Source organism: Vidua chalybeata, chromosome 5, assembly GCF_026979565.1.
Source record: "Vidua chalybeata isolate OUT-0048 chromosome 5, bVidCha1 merged haplotype, whole genome shotgun sequence".
NCBI classification, from domain to species: domain Eukaryota; kingdom Metazoa; phylum Chordata; class Aves; order Passeriformes; family Viduidae; genus Vidua; species Vidua chalybeata.
In genome coordinates, this window is record NC_071534.1 from 20069799 (window position 1) to 20084848 (window position 15050).

The 15050-nt window shown below is 50.0% G+C and overlaps 2 protein-coding genes across 5 annotated transcripts in view; one reads left to right on the top strand and one right to left on the bottom strand.

Annotated features, from left to right (window-relative positions):
• Positions 1 to 15050, bottom strand: part of POLR2F (RNA polymerase II, I and III subunit F) — a 30763-nt gene that overhangs the window by 11546 nt on the left and 4167 nt on the right. For 2 of the 3 annotated variants that reach the window (XR_008431109.1, XM_053943627.1), the window contains one exon: positions 7580 to 7664. Coding sequence is in view for 2 of the 3 variants with exons in the window: in XM_053943627.1 (XP_053799602.1) it covers positions 7628 to 7664 (37 nt within the window). In the remaining variant the exon portion in view is untranslated. Of the gene's footprint in view, positions 1 to 7212; positions 7665 to 15050 lie in introns of those variants that run through there. The other variant, XM_053943623.1, reaches the window with a different exon arrangement.
• Positions 1477 to 12015, top strand: SOX10 (SRY-box transcription factor 10). 2 transcript variants are annotated; one of them, XM_053943597.1, is made up of 4 exons: positions 1477 to 1810; positions 3001 to 3457; positions 8913 to 9178; positions 9560 to 12015. In XM_053943597.1, exons 2-4 carry the CDS (start codon positions 3048 to 3050, stop codon positions 10273 to 10275), a joined length of 1392 nt encoding a protein of 463 aa, XP_053799572.1. In that variant the 5' UTR covers positions 1477 to 1810; positions 3001 to 3047; the 3' UTR covers positions 10276 to 12015. The 2 variants fall into 2 exon arrangements, with proteins under 2 accessions (XP_053799572.1, XP_053799571.1); XM_053943596.1 differs by lacking the exon at positions 1477 to 1810 and having other exon boundaries at positions 2548 to 3457.

Sequence of the window (15050 nt, forward strand, 5' to 3'; positions counted from 1 at the left end):
CAGGGCCTCAATGCTGCTGTGTGAGGCTCTCCATTGGGTTTTCTGGTCATCAAAAAGACACTCACATTCCTCTCTTCCAAAAGGAAAAAGGCATCATGTGAAGAAAAGTATTTGAACCCATTTTTTTTCCAGAGTAGGTAATACTGAAGAGAAGAAAGGTAGGAGATGATCCCTTGACAGTTATTTTTTTTCTGTGGGGTGCAAGCAGCCTGTTTAGACAGAGCTGCCTGCTTGATCCCAATAGTATGTAGCCATTTCCCTCTCCCAGCTCTGTTCAGTAAAGGCTTCTCACTGGGATTTAGTGAGGGTTTCCCTACAGCCACCCTATGGTTTCAGAGCTTTATTTACTCCAAACAACACCAGGCATGCAGGGAAACAGCCCTAAGCTGTCAGTCAGTTTACAGGGCCAGCAACCAGCCCCACAGGTTTGCTCTGAGGGCTTTAGCTCAGGTGCTCAGCACCATCCTTGGGACTGGTTCCCTCACAGTCCATGTGGTGCCAGCCTGTGGTTTTCTGGGTCTTTCTAACACAAAGCTTCTGGAGAGTGAATATCTGTTATAGGAGTTGAAAATGTTCTTGAAATCCGTCCAAGCTGTTTGCCTGGGTCATATGCATTAATCTCTTTGTATTTTCTGACTTAGCACTGAAATGTCTTTAGGTTGGGTCTCCAGCAGGGAGCTGGGGCAGGAGCTCAGTTTATCTCATTGCTACCATAGAAGATCAGAATTTTTGTGGGTGACTTCTCATCATTACAGAGTTGGTGTTGGTCTATATGAGCCCTGGAAACAAAGGAAATTGAAGAAACCATCTACCAGAGGCATGTGGGAAGGAAAGTGAGCTGGAAAACAGAAGATGTGAGGGAAAACATTCTAAACCATTGAGAGTTGAGATCTCCTTCTCATTAGGAAACCCACTTCCCTTGTGAGACCACATTTGCCTATAGGAGCAGCTCAGCATGCTGGAGGAAGCAGAGCCTGCTTGTCTTGGCAAGATCCCACAGAGCCCATCCCTAGAGTGCAAAAATCTTAACTGGCTCAAACTGGTACCCACTGTCCAGCAGCATGGCATTTCCCTGGACCTGATGTACTCCACCCTCAGAACACCTCTGATCCCCTGCATCCCCTTCCCTACCTTGCAGATGCAGGTCTGAATGATGCCCTTTTCACAGTGCCTTGACCTCAGAGTCCTAGGTCAACTTGTTTCAGCATAGAGGAATCCTCATGTGACTCTGTGATGAGGACTAGGAACTCATTTAGTACATGGGGAGGGCTAGATGCTTCAGGAGTAACCGTGATATCAAAGAGAAGGAAGGGGACCCCCATCCTGAGGATGCACACCCTTCTCCCCAAACCACCCACATCCCTTCCAGCATCCCACCACCCCAACCTGCCAGGGTTGAATCCTCCAGCACCATCTCTGGGGTGGCCATGCCACTGAGAGCAGCAATGCCAGCAATTCTCATGAAGAAGCTGGCACCATGGAAAACAGGGAATGTACTGGTGCCTGAGGTGGGCTGGGGGGCTGCCTGCGTCCCCTCCCCGCCGTCCCTGGCCGACCGTATTCTGGCTCTGAGGAGTGCTTGGCTCCACCTTCCGCCCTTCCCTCCCCCGGTGCTAAGCAGCAAAGCCAGCTAGAGACATCCAGCCGGGGTATTAGTAAAAACCAAGCCTCCCTCCAGGAATGGCACTCGCTTGAGAGCCTCCCCGTGCTGCGCGCCCCGACACCGCTGGGGCTGGGAGAGAGAACAGGGGGGCTATTGGGATACAAATCACAGCCCTCGCAGGATTTGCCCGGTACACCGGCCAGCAATGTAAGTTTTCCTACCTGAGCTCGCTTGCGCACACACATACTTTCGTTCGCGCTTTTTCCCCCCTCTACTTTCTCTTACTTTTTTCCTTTTTTCATTTTCCCAAACAAGAGTCTGCCTTCCGAAACTAGAGGAATAGCAGCTTTTGCTATGCACTGTCTTTTTTTCCAGTTAAGCCAGAGGCATGCTTTTCCATCGCTTTTTTTTTTTTTTCTTCTTCCACTTTTTTTTTTAATTTCTAGATGGGGAGTATAGAGAGGCCTTTATCTTTAGAGTGTTTCTTTCTCTGAGGGGGGAACTGCTGCACAGCAGCAGGGACTTTTAGAGGTGACTGCAGACAGAAGGAGAAAGGTGGAGCATGTGGGACAGGCAACCCAAAGCTATGGCTTGTCTCAAAGTTAAACTTGGTTGTGTTTTTGTCTGGCTATATATAGATATAGATATAGATACAGATGCAGGTATAGATACATGAATGTGAGTATGCATACACACATATACTGGAGTGTGTGTGTGGATGAAGTGTAGATGTATTTTATGCCTTTGGTTTATCAGCTGTGAGAGCGTGGGATGAGATGTCCCTGCAGAAGCACTTTCTCACAGCTGGAATCAGGGTCTCTGGGTGTGGATCCCAGGCCTGGGCTGGTTCTCTGCACAGTGGTGCCACCCGCTCAGGTTCCCTGGCACCTGGGGTATCAGTCCCTTCTGGCTTACAGATACGGTGCCAGTGCTTCCCCTCCCATGCTTGCCCCCAAACATTTCACTGCATGTCTTTAAAATAAAGGGGCACTTCCCCACACAAGTTTGGTGGCACTCCTCCACATTCCACTCCTCTGTGGGGTGCTGTGTCCAGGCAGAATAGTGCATATCTCTCTCCTTTCAGGCCCCCAACCTTCATCATCCCTCTTGCTCCAGCCCCTTCCCCACATGTCAGCTCCACATGATTGCAGAGATAGGGAGCGATATCCCAATTAATCAGGGGGCCCGACCCATCCCCACCCCCACTGATCACGGGTTCTGCGGTGTGCACAGCAATTGCGTTGCTTGCACTTTAATTGAGCAGCCCCTGTCTCTTGGTCAGTTCTTCAGAGACCTTGGAGTCCCTTTCAGATTTGGTTGTTGCTTCTCATTTTCTCTCTTTTCCTCCTTTTTCCCTTTCTTTCCTTTGTTTTTGTCTTCCTCCCTTCCCTCCCCAGTGAGAAGAAGGACAGCAAGAAGGAAGAGGGAAGGCTTGAGAGCAACAATGGCTGACGACCAAGACCTTTCGGAGGTGGAGATGAGCCCAGTGGGCTCTGAAGACCACCACTGCCTCTCCCCAGGACCCTCCATGGCATCAGACAACTCCCCACACCTCACTGGCTCTGGGAATGGGGAGATGGGGAAGGTGAAGAAGGAACAGCAAGACTCAGAGGCGGATGATGACAAGTTCCCGGTGTGCATCCGCGAGGCAGTCAGCCAGGTGCTGAGCGGCTATGACTGGACCCTGGTTCCCATGCCCGTCCGGGTCAATGGAAGTAACAAGAGCAAACCCCATGTCAAGCGGCCCATGAATGCCTTCATGGTCTGGGCACAGGCTGCCCGAAGGAAATTGGCTGACCAGTACCCCCACCTGCACAACGCCGAGCTCAGTAAGACCTTGGGGAAGCTCTGGAGGTAAGAGAGACCGGTGGAATGTGGGCTGTGAGGGCTGAGGTCTGGAGGTGTCCTCTAGAGGACTGCGTAGTCATGTGGAAGGATGGAGACTCAGCAGGATGGAAGGGGTGTCCCTTGACAGGACTTCTGTATGGTGAGCCCCCTCACAGGAGGCACAGTTGTTGACTGGAGCTAGAGTGGTGGCTGGATGTAGGGAGCTCTTCCTCAGCAGAGCTCACCTCTGTCCTGGGCAGCAGCACTTTCCATGTGTTTCCTACTAAGTTTCCCTATTGTTCCTGATGAGGACACTCTCATTCTGGTCCTCCCTGCCTGACTGCCTGGAGAGATCTTGTTTTCTTGGCTCACCCTCCCTGTAGGGCTCAGTTGTGCACTAGCAGTAAACTGGCTGAGCTCAAGACTTAAGAGCTAAGTCACAGGTGGCTGCCTCAAGCCTGTCTGAACTCAGATCCCAGCACTAACAGGGTTTCTTTTACGTGCAGTACCACAAAGCAAGAGGGAAACTAATTTACAGCTGAGAAGGAAGGTCAGGGGAAAGGAGACAGACAGTCAGAGCCCGACACCCACCCTTCCCTGTATGATCCCACTTTTGGCAGGCCATGCAAGTGCAGTGAGATGGACAAGGAGAGAAACAGGTAGAAACAGGGGCTGAGGCTTAGCAGAGAGGAAGAGACCTGCAAGAGTCCCAGCCTTAGCAGGCTCTCTTGGAATATGCTGGCTCAAACAAACCCCATCTTCCTTTGCATCCAGAGAGATGCCCTCCCTTCTCACTAGCACACATACACTTGTCCTTTAGCACCTATTTTTGCGCACCTATAGTTTGTGCACCTATTTTCACTTTGTGCAGATCCTGGGTCCTTCAAGTAGCCTCCCCTCCTTCCTCCAGCAGATCCATAGGCTGCTCTCATTGAGTGCAGCCAGCCCCCGAGTATGCAGAGAGCCATTGTGCTGAAGCCAAACGTGTCAGGCTGACTGTGCTGCATCCTTCCTGTCGGACGCTCTCTGCTGATAACCCCATCAACCTGTTACTTTCTGCCACAAGTCCCCAGCTCAGCCTCCTGCCTCATGCCAATCAACACAAACCAAGGCTCATGCAAACAGCCCTCTCATTCTCACACTCTGACATCATTTCATAGAGGAAGCCCTCAGTTTTGGGTGAGCCAAGGCACATTTTTTGAAGCAGAAGCTTCAAAACACATTCTCTATAGCAGCTATTCATTCCTGGCTTCAAACTGCCTAGCTCTCAAGGAACCAACCCCTTGGGCATTAGATTCTCTCTCTGCTATGTCAGCCTGTTTACTGTGACTCCTGAGTGTCTAATGTAACCCCAGCAAAGGGATTTCTTTGGGAAGTCAAAGGCAGAGCATTGATTGTGAATGTCTCATCTGATCTTCTTTCCTGCTTGGATCTCCTCTGCCTTCTCTTTATCACAGCACTTGCTTTAACCTGGGGCTCTGCTGCCAGCCTCTGGATTGAGAAGCTGTGTTGAAAAGAGGGGGTGGGGGGGCCACCCTTTTTGTTCCTGAAATGTTGATTTCAATATATCATTCCTTTACTGCAAAATTTTGCCAGATTTTAGAGCAATGGTGTCTCCCTCCAGGTACTGCATTTTCCTAGAAAATGTAGCAGAGCAGTGAAACCTCCACAGGTATTGCACTCAGAACACAGGGAGGCAGAGCCCCCAGCCCATGGCCACAGTCATGTACCTAAATGCCTCTGTGCTCTCAGGACATGGCTCCCACTGCTGGCCATATGGGACTCAGAGCAGTGGGACACTGCCGCCAGACAATGGTCAAGGTCTCCATGTGTTTCTTAGGGCACAATACAGCCAGGTAGCATTGCTCAGATGAGAAGCTTGTGGGGTCAGGCCTGGGGTTGTTGTAAGCTCCTGAGTTTGTCACCTGGGTGCTTCTCTTGAACGTCTCCTCTCCTAGCGTATGCTGAGGCTCTCCGAGCCATGCCAGCCCCTACGGAGATCACACAACACAGCAAGCTGGGTACAGTCAGTATCTGGCCCTATGTGTGCGTATTTCTGTGAGGCTGGGGGGAAATATCAACCACAAAACTCCAGAGGAGGTGGCCCAAAGCTTACCAGGATAGTAGCCCAGAGCCTTGCCTTCCAGTCATGGTATGGCTGGGCTTCCTCTGCTGAGGTTCCCACTGCCTGATCTACACTGTCCCCCAGGTATAGCTCCTACACATGGGTACAGCTGCAAGCAGACAGGATTTTTTCTGGATAGCTTAGCCTCAAACTTTTGATGAATGTCCTTGCAAAGGTGGCCACCGATACCCCACTGCCATGGCTTGTCGCTCTGGAAAATGTTGGCTGTTCTGAGCTTATACAGATAAAGGGTGGGTTAGAGGCAAAGGCTGGTGACCACAGGGATTCCCTGCGGACCACCATTAAACCAAGCACGTCCCCAGCAATCGGCACTGGGTGGGGATGGAAAAGGATGAAAATCTTGAGAGGCACCTGTGAAATAGGATGCAACAGCCCAGGGTTTTTTTTTTTTAAACCCAGAATTTGCACCGCTGTGTTCTCCACAGGCACCAGCCCTCATTGGAAGGGGCTGCAAGATATGCCCTGATGGCCATGTTACCTGCCTGACCCCAAACATGGTGCCAGGGGGCTTATGGCCCCATCCACCTTCTCCAGTCTGTACCCATTAGGGTGTGTGATGGGTGCAGACAACAAGTGGGACATACTAAAAAAGAAGGGAGAGTTTTTGTTCTTGATGGTCACGAAATCTGTCCTTGAATGGTTTCCTTTCCCAGGGTGGGACGGGGAACAGCTCTCAAATGGAGGCTGGCTGCTGAAAATGTCAGCATGACTCCCAGCCAAAATGCCAGCCAGCACCACCTCCAGGGCTGAAAACAAGGGAGGCACGGGAAGAAGGGGAGGAAGGCTTGGTAGGGAGGAGCAAAGGACCCCGATGGAGGGATCTTTGCATGAGATTGGCAATACCCAGGGAATTGGTTCATGCCCACAAAATCTAGGGCCATGGACATGTAGGAGGGCTGCTTTCTGCTCCCAGCCAGCCCTTGCCTTGCATCAGCTCCAGTGGCCAAGCCCATCACTGCACTGACTCATTGGCAGCTGAGCCCCAGCCAGGGTCAGGCCTCTGGCTGCTGAGCCAGGCGCCTGGCACATGGAGCAGTGCCACGCCAGGCAGCAGAAGGGGAGGCTCTGAGAGGCAAGCAGGAAGGTTTTAGCCCTTCTTTCTCCTCCCAGAGCGCGGCGCTGGATGCTTGCCCCTCTCCCCTCAGCTCAGGGGTGAGCATTTGGTGTCAGGCTTGGATAAGCCCCATGAAGGGCTTTGCTCTGTGATCCGTAACTTCTCTGCCCGTGCGAGATTCCTTTGCATTATAGCCGAGAGAGCATGAGGGGCAGGAGGGGGAGGGCAGGAAGCAAGTGAAATCCAAATCTCTCCAAATCTCCTGGCCTTTGCCTGCTCGCACCAGTTTCACTTTGCTAAAGCTGATTTGAATTCTGATCCCAGTGGGAGGGAGGAGGGAGCAGGCAGCCTTAGAGAGAAGGCAAAGATGTGGGGAGTGGACTTGCCTCTGTCCTGTTGGTGGCACTACCCATGGGCTGCTGTCAAGTAGAGAGGAGGTGAGGCACTTCAGCATAGCTCAGAGGGCACCTGTGTAGCCTGCAATGGCTCTGTTTTACACCATCCACAAGAGAGATCTCAGAGGCTGAGCTCTGCAGGTTTTGCCTCTATTCTCCATATCCCACGTTCCGTAAGGATGAAGGTTTTGCCAAGGCAAGGTTGCTCCCAGTCCACAAGGGTTGACCCTTGGAGTGCTGTCTGGAGCAGCACAGGCTGAGGGATTAGAACCCTCTGAGGACTTGTGAACATGGTATACAGTGGCAGGAGGGAGACAGGAAAGCTGGTGCTGGATTCATGGTGGCTCAGTTGCTTTAATCTCCAGGATTAAGGCAGTGGAGGAATGTGGTGTGTGGCCACAACCCGCTCAGGCTGACTGGAGTGAACCCAGGTCAGCACTATGCCACACACCTTCCGTCTACCAGCCGAGGCAATGCACAAGGTGTAGCGGGGGAAAGGGTGTTTAGGGACCAACCCATTACTTGCTGATAATCTGATCACCCACTGGATTTACCTGTGTATTCCTTGAGCCATACCTCCTCTTCATCTTCAGTTTTTCAGGTCAGTTCAGGCCTTTATATCTTCCCCAGAGCCTACAGCTGAACAGAATTGGTCACATTTTAGTGCTAAGGGCTTCAGGAGTGCCAAGGTGCTGGCACAGTCCCAACCCCATGTAGGTAAAAAACTGGGGACATAACATAAATGGATTTTTTTTTTTTTTTTTTTTTTTTTCTGTTTATGAGCCCTGCCATTCTTAATGGCTGTTTTGAGTTCCCAGTCATGAGAAGACCAGTCCCTTCTGAGAGTACTGGTTTTTGGTTGGAGGCAGGATGACCCTGAGTCACAAGAATATGAGGAGGAAAATCATAATATGAAATTGAAGTGCTTCCAGCTGAAATGCTGCAAAAGGCTTGAGCAATGAGCTTGATCTTATCTTCAAGTGCTCTGAGGCATCCTGCCTGTGCATTTCACCATTTCCTCAGAGAGCCTTAACTAGAGCAGCCCATGATCTGGCAGGAATACAGACAAGGAGCTTACACTTCCGCAGTGCCTTTCATCCAGAGACCAAGGCTCATCTACAATGCCAGCAAAATAGCAGCTAAATTTTTTACAACTGCTTGGCAGTTCAAGAAAGGCTGGTCCTTTGTGCTTCAGCCTTTTGCACTATCCATGTCTGAGGTGAGCAGGAGCTCCAGGTATAGTAGAATACACAGTTTCTAGTCCTTCCAAATTTTCTTTCTGATAGGGTTTCTAGCCCTTTCCAAACTTCCAAATTGCCTTGTAGAATATTGCAAGATGACAAAGGGTTGCTTTACATGGTTCCCGTGGAGCCAATATCAATTACTGCTATTGGTGCTCCAATACAGCCTCAAACTAGGAGCAGAGCCTATAGAAGGAGACATGGGGCAGGCAGCACTACAGGGAGTACGCTACCTTTGTCCAAAGGACAATTGCAACTGCCCTTAATTTGCCTGAAGTTTTTAAAAGCAGCTCATCTAACCTTATTTAACACAGCTACAAAAGGCTGCGCTTCGCCCTTTGGCAATGGAAGAGAGGGTAAGTTGAACTTACTGAGGTGAGAAGCATCACACAGGTGAGGAAGGGGCATCCAGCACTGGCACCAACCAGTGGCAGGGCTTAATGACTAAGGAGAAGAAGGAAAGCATTGCTGTCTCCATGGAAACACTCCAAGTTCTTCCTATTGTTTCGGGAAGTACCCTCCATGGGGCAACATCCTGGCATTTGGATTTACACACCCTGTTCCACAATACTGAGCACAGGTGGTTTTTGATGGACCTGCCCCACTCCTTTCCCTCTTCTCTTCTTTACCACCTCGGTCTCTGCAGGTTATTGAACGAAAGCGACAAGCGGCCCTTCATTGAAGAGGCGGAGCGGCTGAGGATGCAGCACAAGAAGGACCATCCTGATTACAAGTACCAGCCCCGCCGGCGGAAAAATGGCAAGGCCACACAGGGCGAGGGTGAAGGCCAGGTAGAAGGGGAGGCTGGTGGGGCTGCTGCCATCCAGGCCCACTACAAGAATGCCCACCTGGATCACAGGCATCCCGGTGAAGGGTCGCCCATGTCTGACGGTCATCCAGAACACTCCTCAGGTGAGTCTGGGGTCTCAGTGAATCTCTTGAGAGACTACAGCTAAGTCAGAAGCTCAAAAGCAACAAGTCATCATGGTGAAACCCCTAATGATGGGGCTCACACCTTACTCATGACCCAGCAGACTGCTGGTGTCAGCAATACAGGGACATGCCTGAGTTTCAGAGAAACTTGCATTCCTCTAGTCAGGCAAGTTATGATTGCATCCTCCCTTTTTTCTATAAGATGATATAAAGAGATTTGGTTTTGTCTATTTCTTTCCCCAGCTAGCCAGCTGCTGGCATACTGGGAAGAACAGAGATGGGTTGTGTATAGAGCAAGTCATAAAGCTGTAACTCACCTCTTCTCTCTTTTTCCTTTTCAAAATATTCTTCACATTGCAGGTCAGAGCCATGGGCCCCCCACACCTCCTACCACCCCTAAGACCGAGATGCAGGCAGGCAAAGCCGATTCCAAACGAGAAGGGCGTTCCCTGGGGGAAGGGGGAAAGCCACACATTGACTTTGGAAATGTGGACATTGGGGAGATCAGCCATGAGGTGATGTCCAACATGGAGACCTTTGATGTCAATGAATTTGATCAATACCTGCCGCCCAACGGACACGCTGGCCACCCAGGCCATGTCGGGGGCTATGCGGCAGCAGCTGCTGCTGGCTACGGCCTCGGGAGCGCCCTGGCTGCGGCCAGCGGACACTCTGCCTGGATCTCCAAGCAGCATGGAGTCTCCTTGTCCACTGCCACCTCATCGGTGGTGGACTCAAAGGCCCAGGTGAAAACGGAGGGGTCCACCCCTGGAGGCCATTACACTGACCAGCCCTCCACTTCCCAGATTGCTTACACATCCCTGAGTCTGCCCCACTACGGCTCGGCCTTCCCCTCCATCTCCAGGCCACAGTTTGACTACCCGGACCACCAGCCCTCGGGACCCTACTACAGCCATTCCACCCAAGCCTCTGGCCTCTACTCTGCCTTCTCCTATATGGGACCTTCCCAACGTCCCCTTTACACTGCCATCTCTGACCCTGCACCCTCCGTGCCACAGTCCCATAGCCCCACACATTGGGAACAGCCCGTGTACACAACTCTCTCCAGACCATAGGGAATGGGGAGCAGTGACCGAAGCAGCGACGGAAAGGCTCTGAAGAATCAGCACAGGCAGAGAGCCTCCGAACTCCAAGGTCACTCAGTGCCATCCAGCCACCAGAACCCACCAAGCATACAGAAGTGCCTTTCTTGATCCCAGCTCTCGCTGGCACACCCACCTAGAGGAAGGTTTATCATCCTTTTGCCCTTTACCAATTTCACACAGGCCACATGGCTGGCTTGCGATGCCTTACTGGCCTTCTAGATGAGGAGGATTCTAGACATGGAGTGACTGGTCTGTGGTGGGTTTTGTTGTGCGCACCCTGGACTGTACGATGAGAGAGACTGTCCTTTCCTTCCCCTCCCACACTGTTCCAGGGAGTTTGCGAGTGTTTCCAACAGGCCACAATGGCCAACACTTTGTCACCAGCTGCAGGTGTTGGGTGGCTGCTCAGCCTTGGGATGTGTCACGGGAGGAGCAGTAGGGAGGATGGCATGGCCAGCTTCCTTGCAATCAGTGTCGTGCAGCAGTCCTGCCTAAGATTCACACGTGCATGAATCTTGAACCCCTTGGAAGACCAACCTACGCTTACTTCCCTGCCGATTTCCTCAGCTGCACCCTAGCTTTTCTCCCCACCTCTCCCTACCATCCTGTCTCTGTTTAATCCCACACTCTTCCCAGAATGGAGGTTTGAAGGCTTGCCTGAACAGTACATGGAATTTGGGAACAGCGGGGTCAGTCTTAGCATTACTCTTATCACAGCCTGTGTGCACACACGTGTTCATATATGAAGGCAGAGAAGAGGTGGGGAAGGACCAATGAACCATTACGGTGCTATGGGTGAATCCTCCTTTATTAAAATTACTCTGTATCATTCATATCTGGCATTTCTGGCCTCCCAATCTCTTCTAATCTCTTCAGAACCGCAACCAACCTCTGAGCAAACCTGGCCCTTGCTATTCCATGTCTGACGGTGCCAGCATGAAATGAAGAGGCACCAAGAAAGCTACGATGCACTTGCCAACACCTCGAGTTGATTCCAGTACTCTTTGAGCTCCCACTCCAAACCCAGGCTGAACTCATTTGTCCATCGTGTCTCCCAGTCAGCCAACACCTCCCTCCCATCTATGCTGAGAATGGAAAGATACTCCTGTGGCTTTAAGCAAGGTAGATACAGACCCAATCTTGGATGATGAAAGAAGCCTATTTAGGTGCAAAGTAATCTTCTTTGCCTTTGGGTTTCAAACTGGAAGTAACCATCTCTTAGAGATCAACCTCTTTTTCCAGCCCAACATCTGAAGACAGTCTGCTTGCTTCTCCTTTGGCACCTCCAGGACTGGGGTGGTTTGTCATGCCAGGGAGTGAACTGGCACAAAAATTGCCACAGGAAAAGATGATTCCTGGCAGCTGATTGCAGAGACATGCTGTGGGACTTTTCAATGCATATTCCAGTCTAGAAAGAGACTTTAACTAAATGTGGACTGTGATGGGTGCTGCTGTATCCCTCTGTTGATATGACTGTCAGATGCCCTTCCTGCCTCCCTTAGCTACAGATGACTTATCCTTGTGGTGTCTGAAAAGATCATGTAGAATGTTTGCTCCCTGTACGCATGTAACCTCTTCCAGCCCTGTCCCCTTATTTATGCAAGTAGCACCTTCCTCCCCTACCTCCCTTTCCTCAGTCTCTGTGCCATCCTAGCACCATTAACTCTGCATTAAACACATGGAATAATAAACTTATAAGTTTCATTTTCACATGCCTGAGTTTCTTTGACCTCTTCCTTGCAAGTCTCTTGTTTTTTCCTCCAGTACATGTATGATGGGTCACACACATCACCACACAGATCCTGTGCACAGCCTTCCTCTGACTCTCAGGAAGAGGACACAGGTACAATTCTGACTGGCTTCACATCCTTCATGGATATGAAACTCACCTTCTGTTTACACCTCACCTCCAGTCATTTCTTTCATGAGAAAAGCACTAACACTGATTTCTGTTCTTCATAGGAGATACAGCACATGCAATCAAGAGTACTATTTTGCATGTGTTTCACCCAAAAATTTCTTGGTGTGATTTCTGATGCTCTCTAGGATAGAAGCGTGGGATTTCTCATCTTGGTTACTTATGACCAGGTAGCAGGTGACATACCTTCAAAAAAAAACTTCCCCACATACACAAATTTGTGTATTTTGGAAGCAGCCATTAATTTCTCTGTAAAAACTCAACTCCCCACCCTCTTGCCTTCCACAAGCAAGAACCTAAACACAAACACTCATACACACACACAGAGAGTATATTCCAGAATACATGTATACACTTCCTCACTTGTTGAAGAAGATATTCTGTATATAGTCAGGTCCTGGGAGGGTATCTGAACTTGTCTGGAAAGAAAAAAGTGTAGCAGGTATCACTCTGCTTAAGAACATCTCTCAAGGCAGAACGGTAGGAGCCCATTTACAACAGACACTCCCAACAATTACAAGTTGATTCCAAAGGGCTTCAATGCTGGTGCACATGTGTACATGCAGTGAGTTCCTGTTCACTAAACACTTTATAGGTAAGTAGAGTAAGCAGAATAACTAGGAACTGTGGAATGTTCAAAGCTTTTTAAAAAGCACAGCACTATTTGGATGAAGTTCTGTACAGGGCCAAGAGCATCCACAGCAGGATGGCTTAATTAATCTAATAATAGTGATGCCAGCTAAAGAGTTCCATGCAAAAGAGGACTGAGAGGAGGAGAAACCTATACCCCAAATCACAGGCTGTGGGAAGAGCCCAGAAGGGCACTGCTGAGCAAGTCAGGAGCACAGGCAGGGAGGAAGGGAAGCCATGGTGGAATGAGAGGTATGAAAGCTGATCACAGGGGTGGGAGAGAGAAGTGACGCAGCATGGATGAACAGAAGAGTAGGAAAAGAAACTTCTTAATATCACATAAGTACTCCAGCTCTTCAAGAAGCAAATTAGGAAAGTGAGTGGGCTCTGCCTCAACCATTCGCCAGTGGAAGGGGAAGCCTCTCATAGACGGGGGTTGTTGCAAGTAAGACAGTACTGAGAATACCATTGGTAACAGAGGGGTTAACCACTCCTCCTGCAGCCTAGCAGGAGCTGGCCAGGCATCCTTCCCTATCCCTTTAATCGTATCTGATACAGATGCAAGGCTGGGGAGGGGAGTCCAGTAGGGAACAAAGAAGCCATTTAAAAAAAATAAAAAAAAGGACAAGAAAACGACCCTGCGCTCCATGGCAGACGCCAAAATGATTGCACAAAGGCACCATTTCAGGGCTGAAATTTCACCGCACCAACGTGATTAAAGGATTCCATGGAGGGTGGGGGGGAGAAGGCTGAAGGCCACAGTGCTGCAAATTAACCTTTTCTTGGTATGGGTGGCCTGGACCAGGAAGCATTTGCATTCTTCACAGTCAACCCCCTCCATGCACCTGCAAACATCTCCACATTCCCTTTGACCTGTCATTTCACCCAGGGACCCATTCAGCTCTTGCATTATTGCCTCCAAAACCAGCCCTTCCTGTGCACACCAAGAAAGGAAGGATAGACTGGTGCTTTTACAGGGAGCAGTAAGAGAATGACATTCATGGCTGCTTACATGAGCCAAGTTCCCAGGCAGGTGGGTATAAACTCCCTTTGGGACATGGATGCTCATGTGGAGGCACTGACCACACATACAGCATGGAGAATGATTATATATAAGCACAAGCTTTAACAAGAACTAGTCAGAAATATTATTTCTGGACGAGAGCACAAAAAAATATAAGGCAGAAACCCATAGCTGAGGTGTACCTTCTTCTCTTTAAAAATAAAAACCAAAACCTCTGAGAGCTCTTTTTAGTAAGATAATTGAGAAAATTTGGTGTGTTCTGCTCAAGCTCAGATCTTCCGCATGCAGAGAAAGAACCTTGAAGTACACAGATCAAGAAATGAAAACTAGGTGAAGTGATGAAAATCTGCAGCTGGCTGGAAGCCTTTGCAGATTGTAAGGTATCCATCCAACTCTTGAGTCAAGCACATTACCTCCCAGCACACCAGAGGTGAGAGTGCAGGTACCTGAAGGGGACAGATGACTGATCTTTCACCACAATATAGATCAAAGGAACTGTAGGATTTAGCTGCAGTTGTGCCACCTTAAGTATCATCAGGGTATGTTCAACTGAGATGGCCTGTCCATCCCCAGGACCTCAGTTCCACCATGTGTCAGAGAACAGCTGCACCAGGAGCAAGTGCAACAACAACCCACACCTGCCGAGCTGGTGGGACAGCAAGGGGCGGCCGCGCTTCCGGCTGGGGCAGTGCTACTGAAAGGGGATCCCCACTTCTGATAAGCAGCAAGGGAGCAGGGAAACAATAGGTGGCTTGATGAGAGCTGCTCTACGATACTCCTGAGAAGCCCCACAGTCAGCACTGGCCAAAGAGGAAATTGGGGGTTTCCACAGCAACCTGTTCAGGGCACAAAGGCCCAAGTGTCTAGGGGGAAGCAATGGAGGTGTCTCAGCACTCCTATTTTAAGAAGGAACAGTGGTGGAAGGCTGGAGTCTTTCTGAAGCCAAAGTACCTGCCAGAGCATTTCTGTACAGCAGGAGCTTAATTGGATATCAGTCCTGTAAGCAGGGAGGAGCAGTGCTAGAGAGGGAGTTACTGCAGACTTTGGGCTAACTAAAAGACGAGGCCTTCAATAGTGTAATAAAGCTGAAAAAACAGCATTGCACTTGGCCCCCTTAGTCTTACTAATATAGTATATGACACACATAAAAAAAAAAAATACCCAGACTGGTGG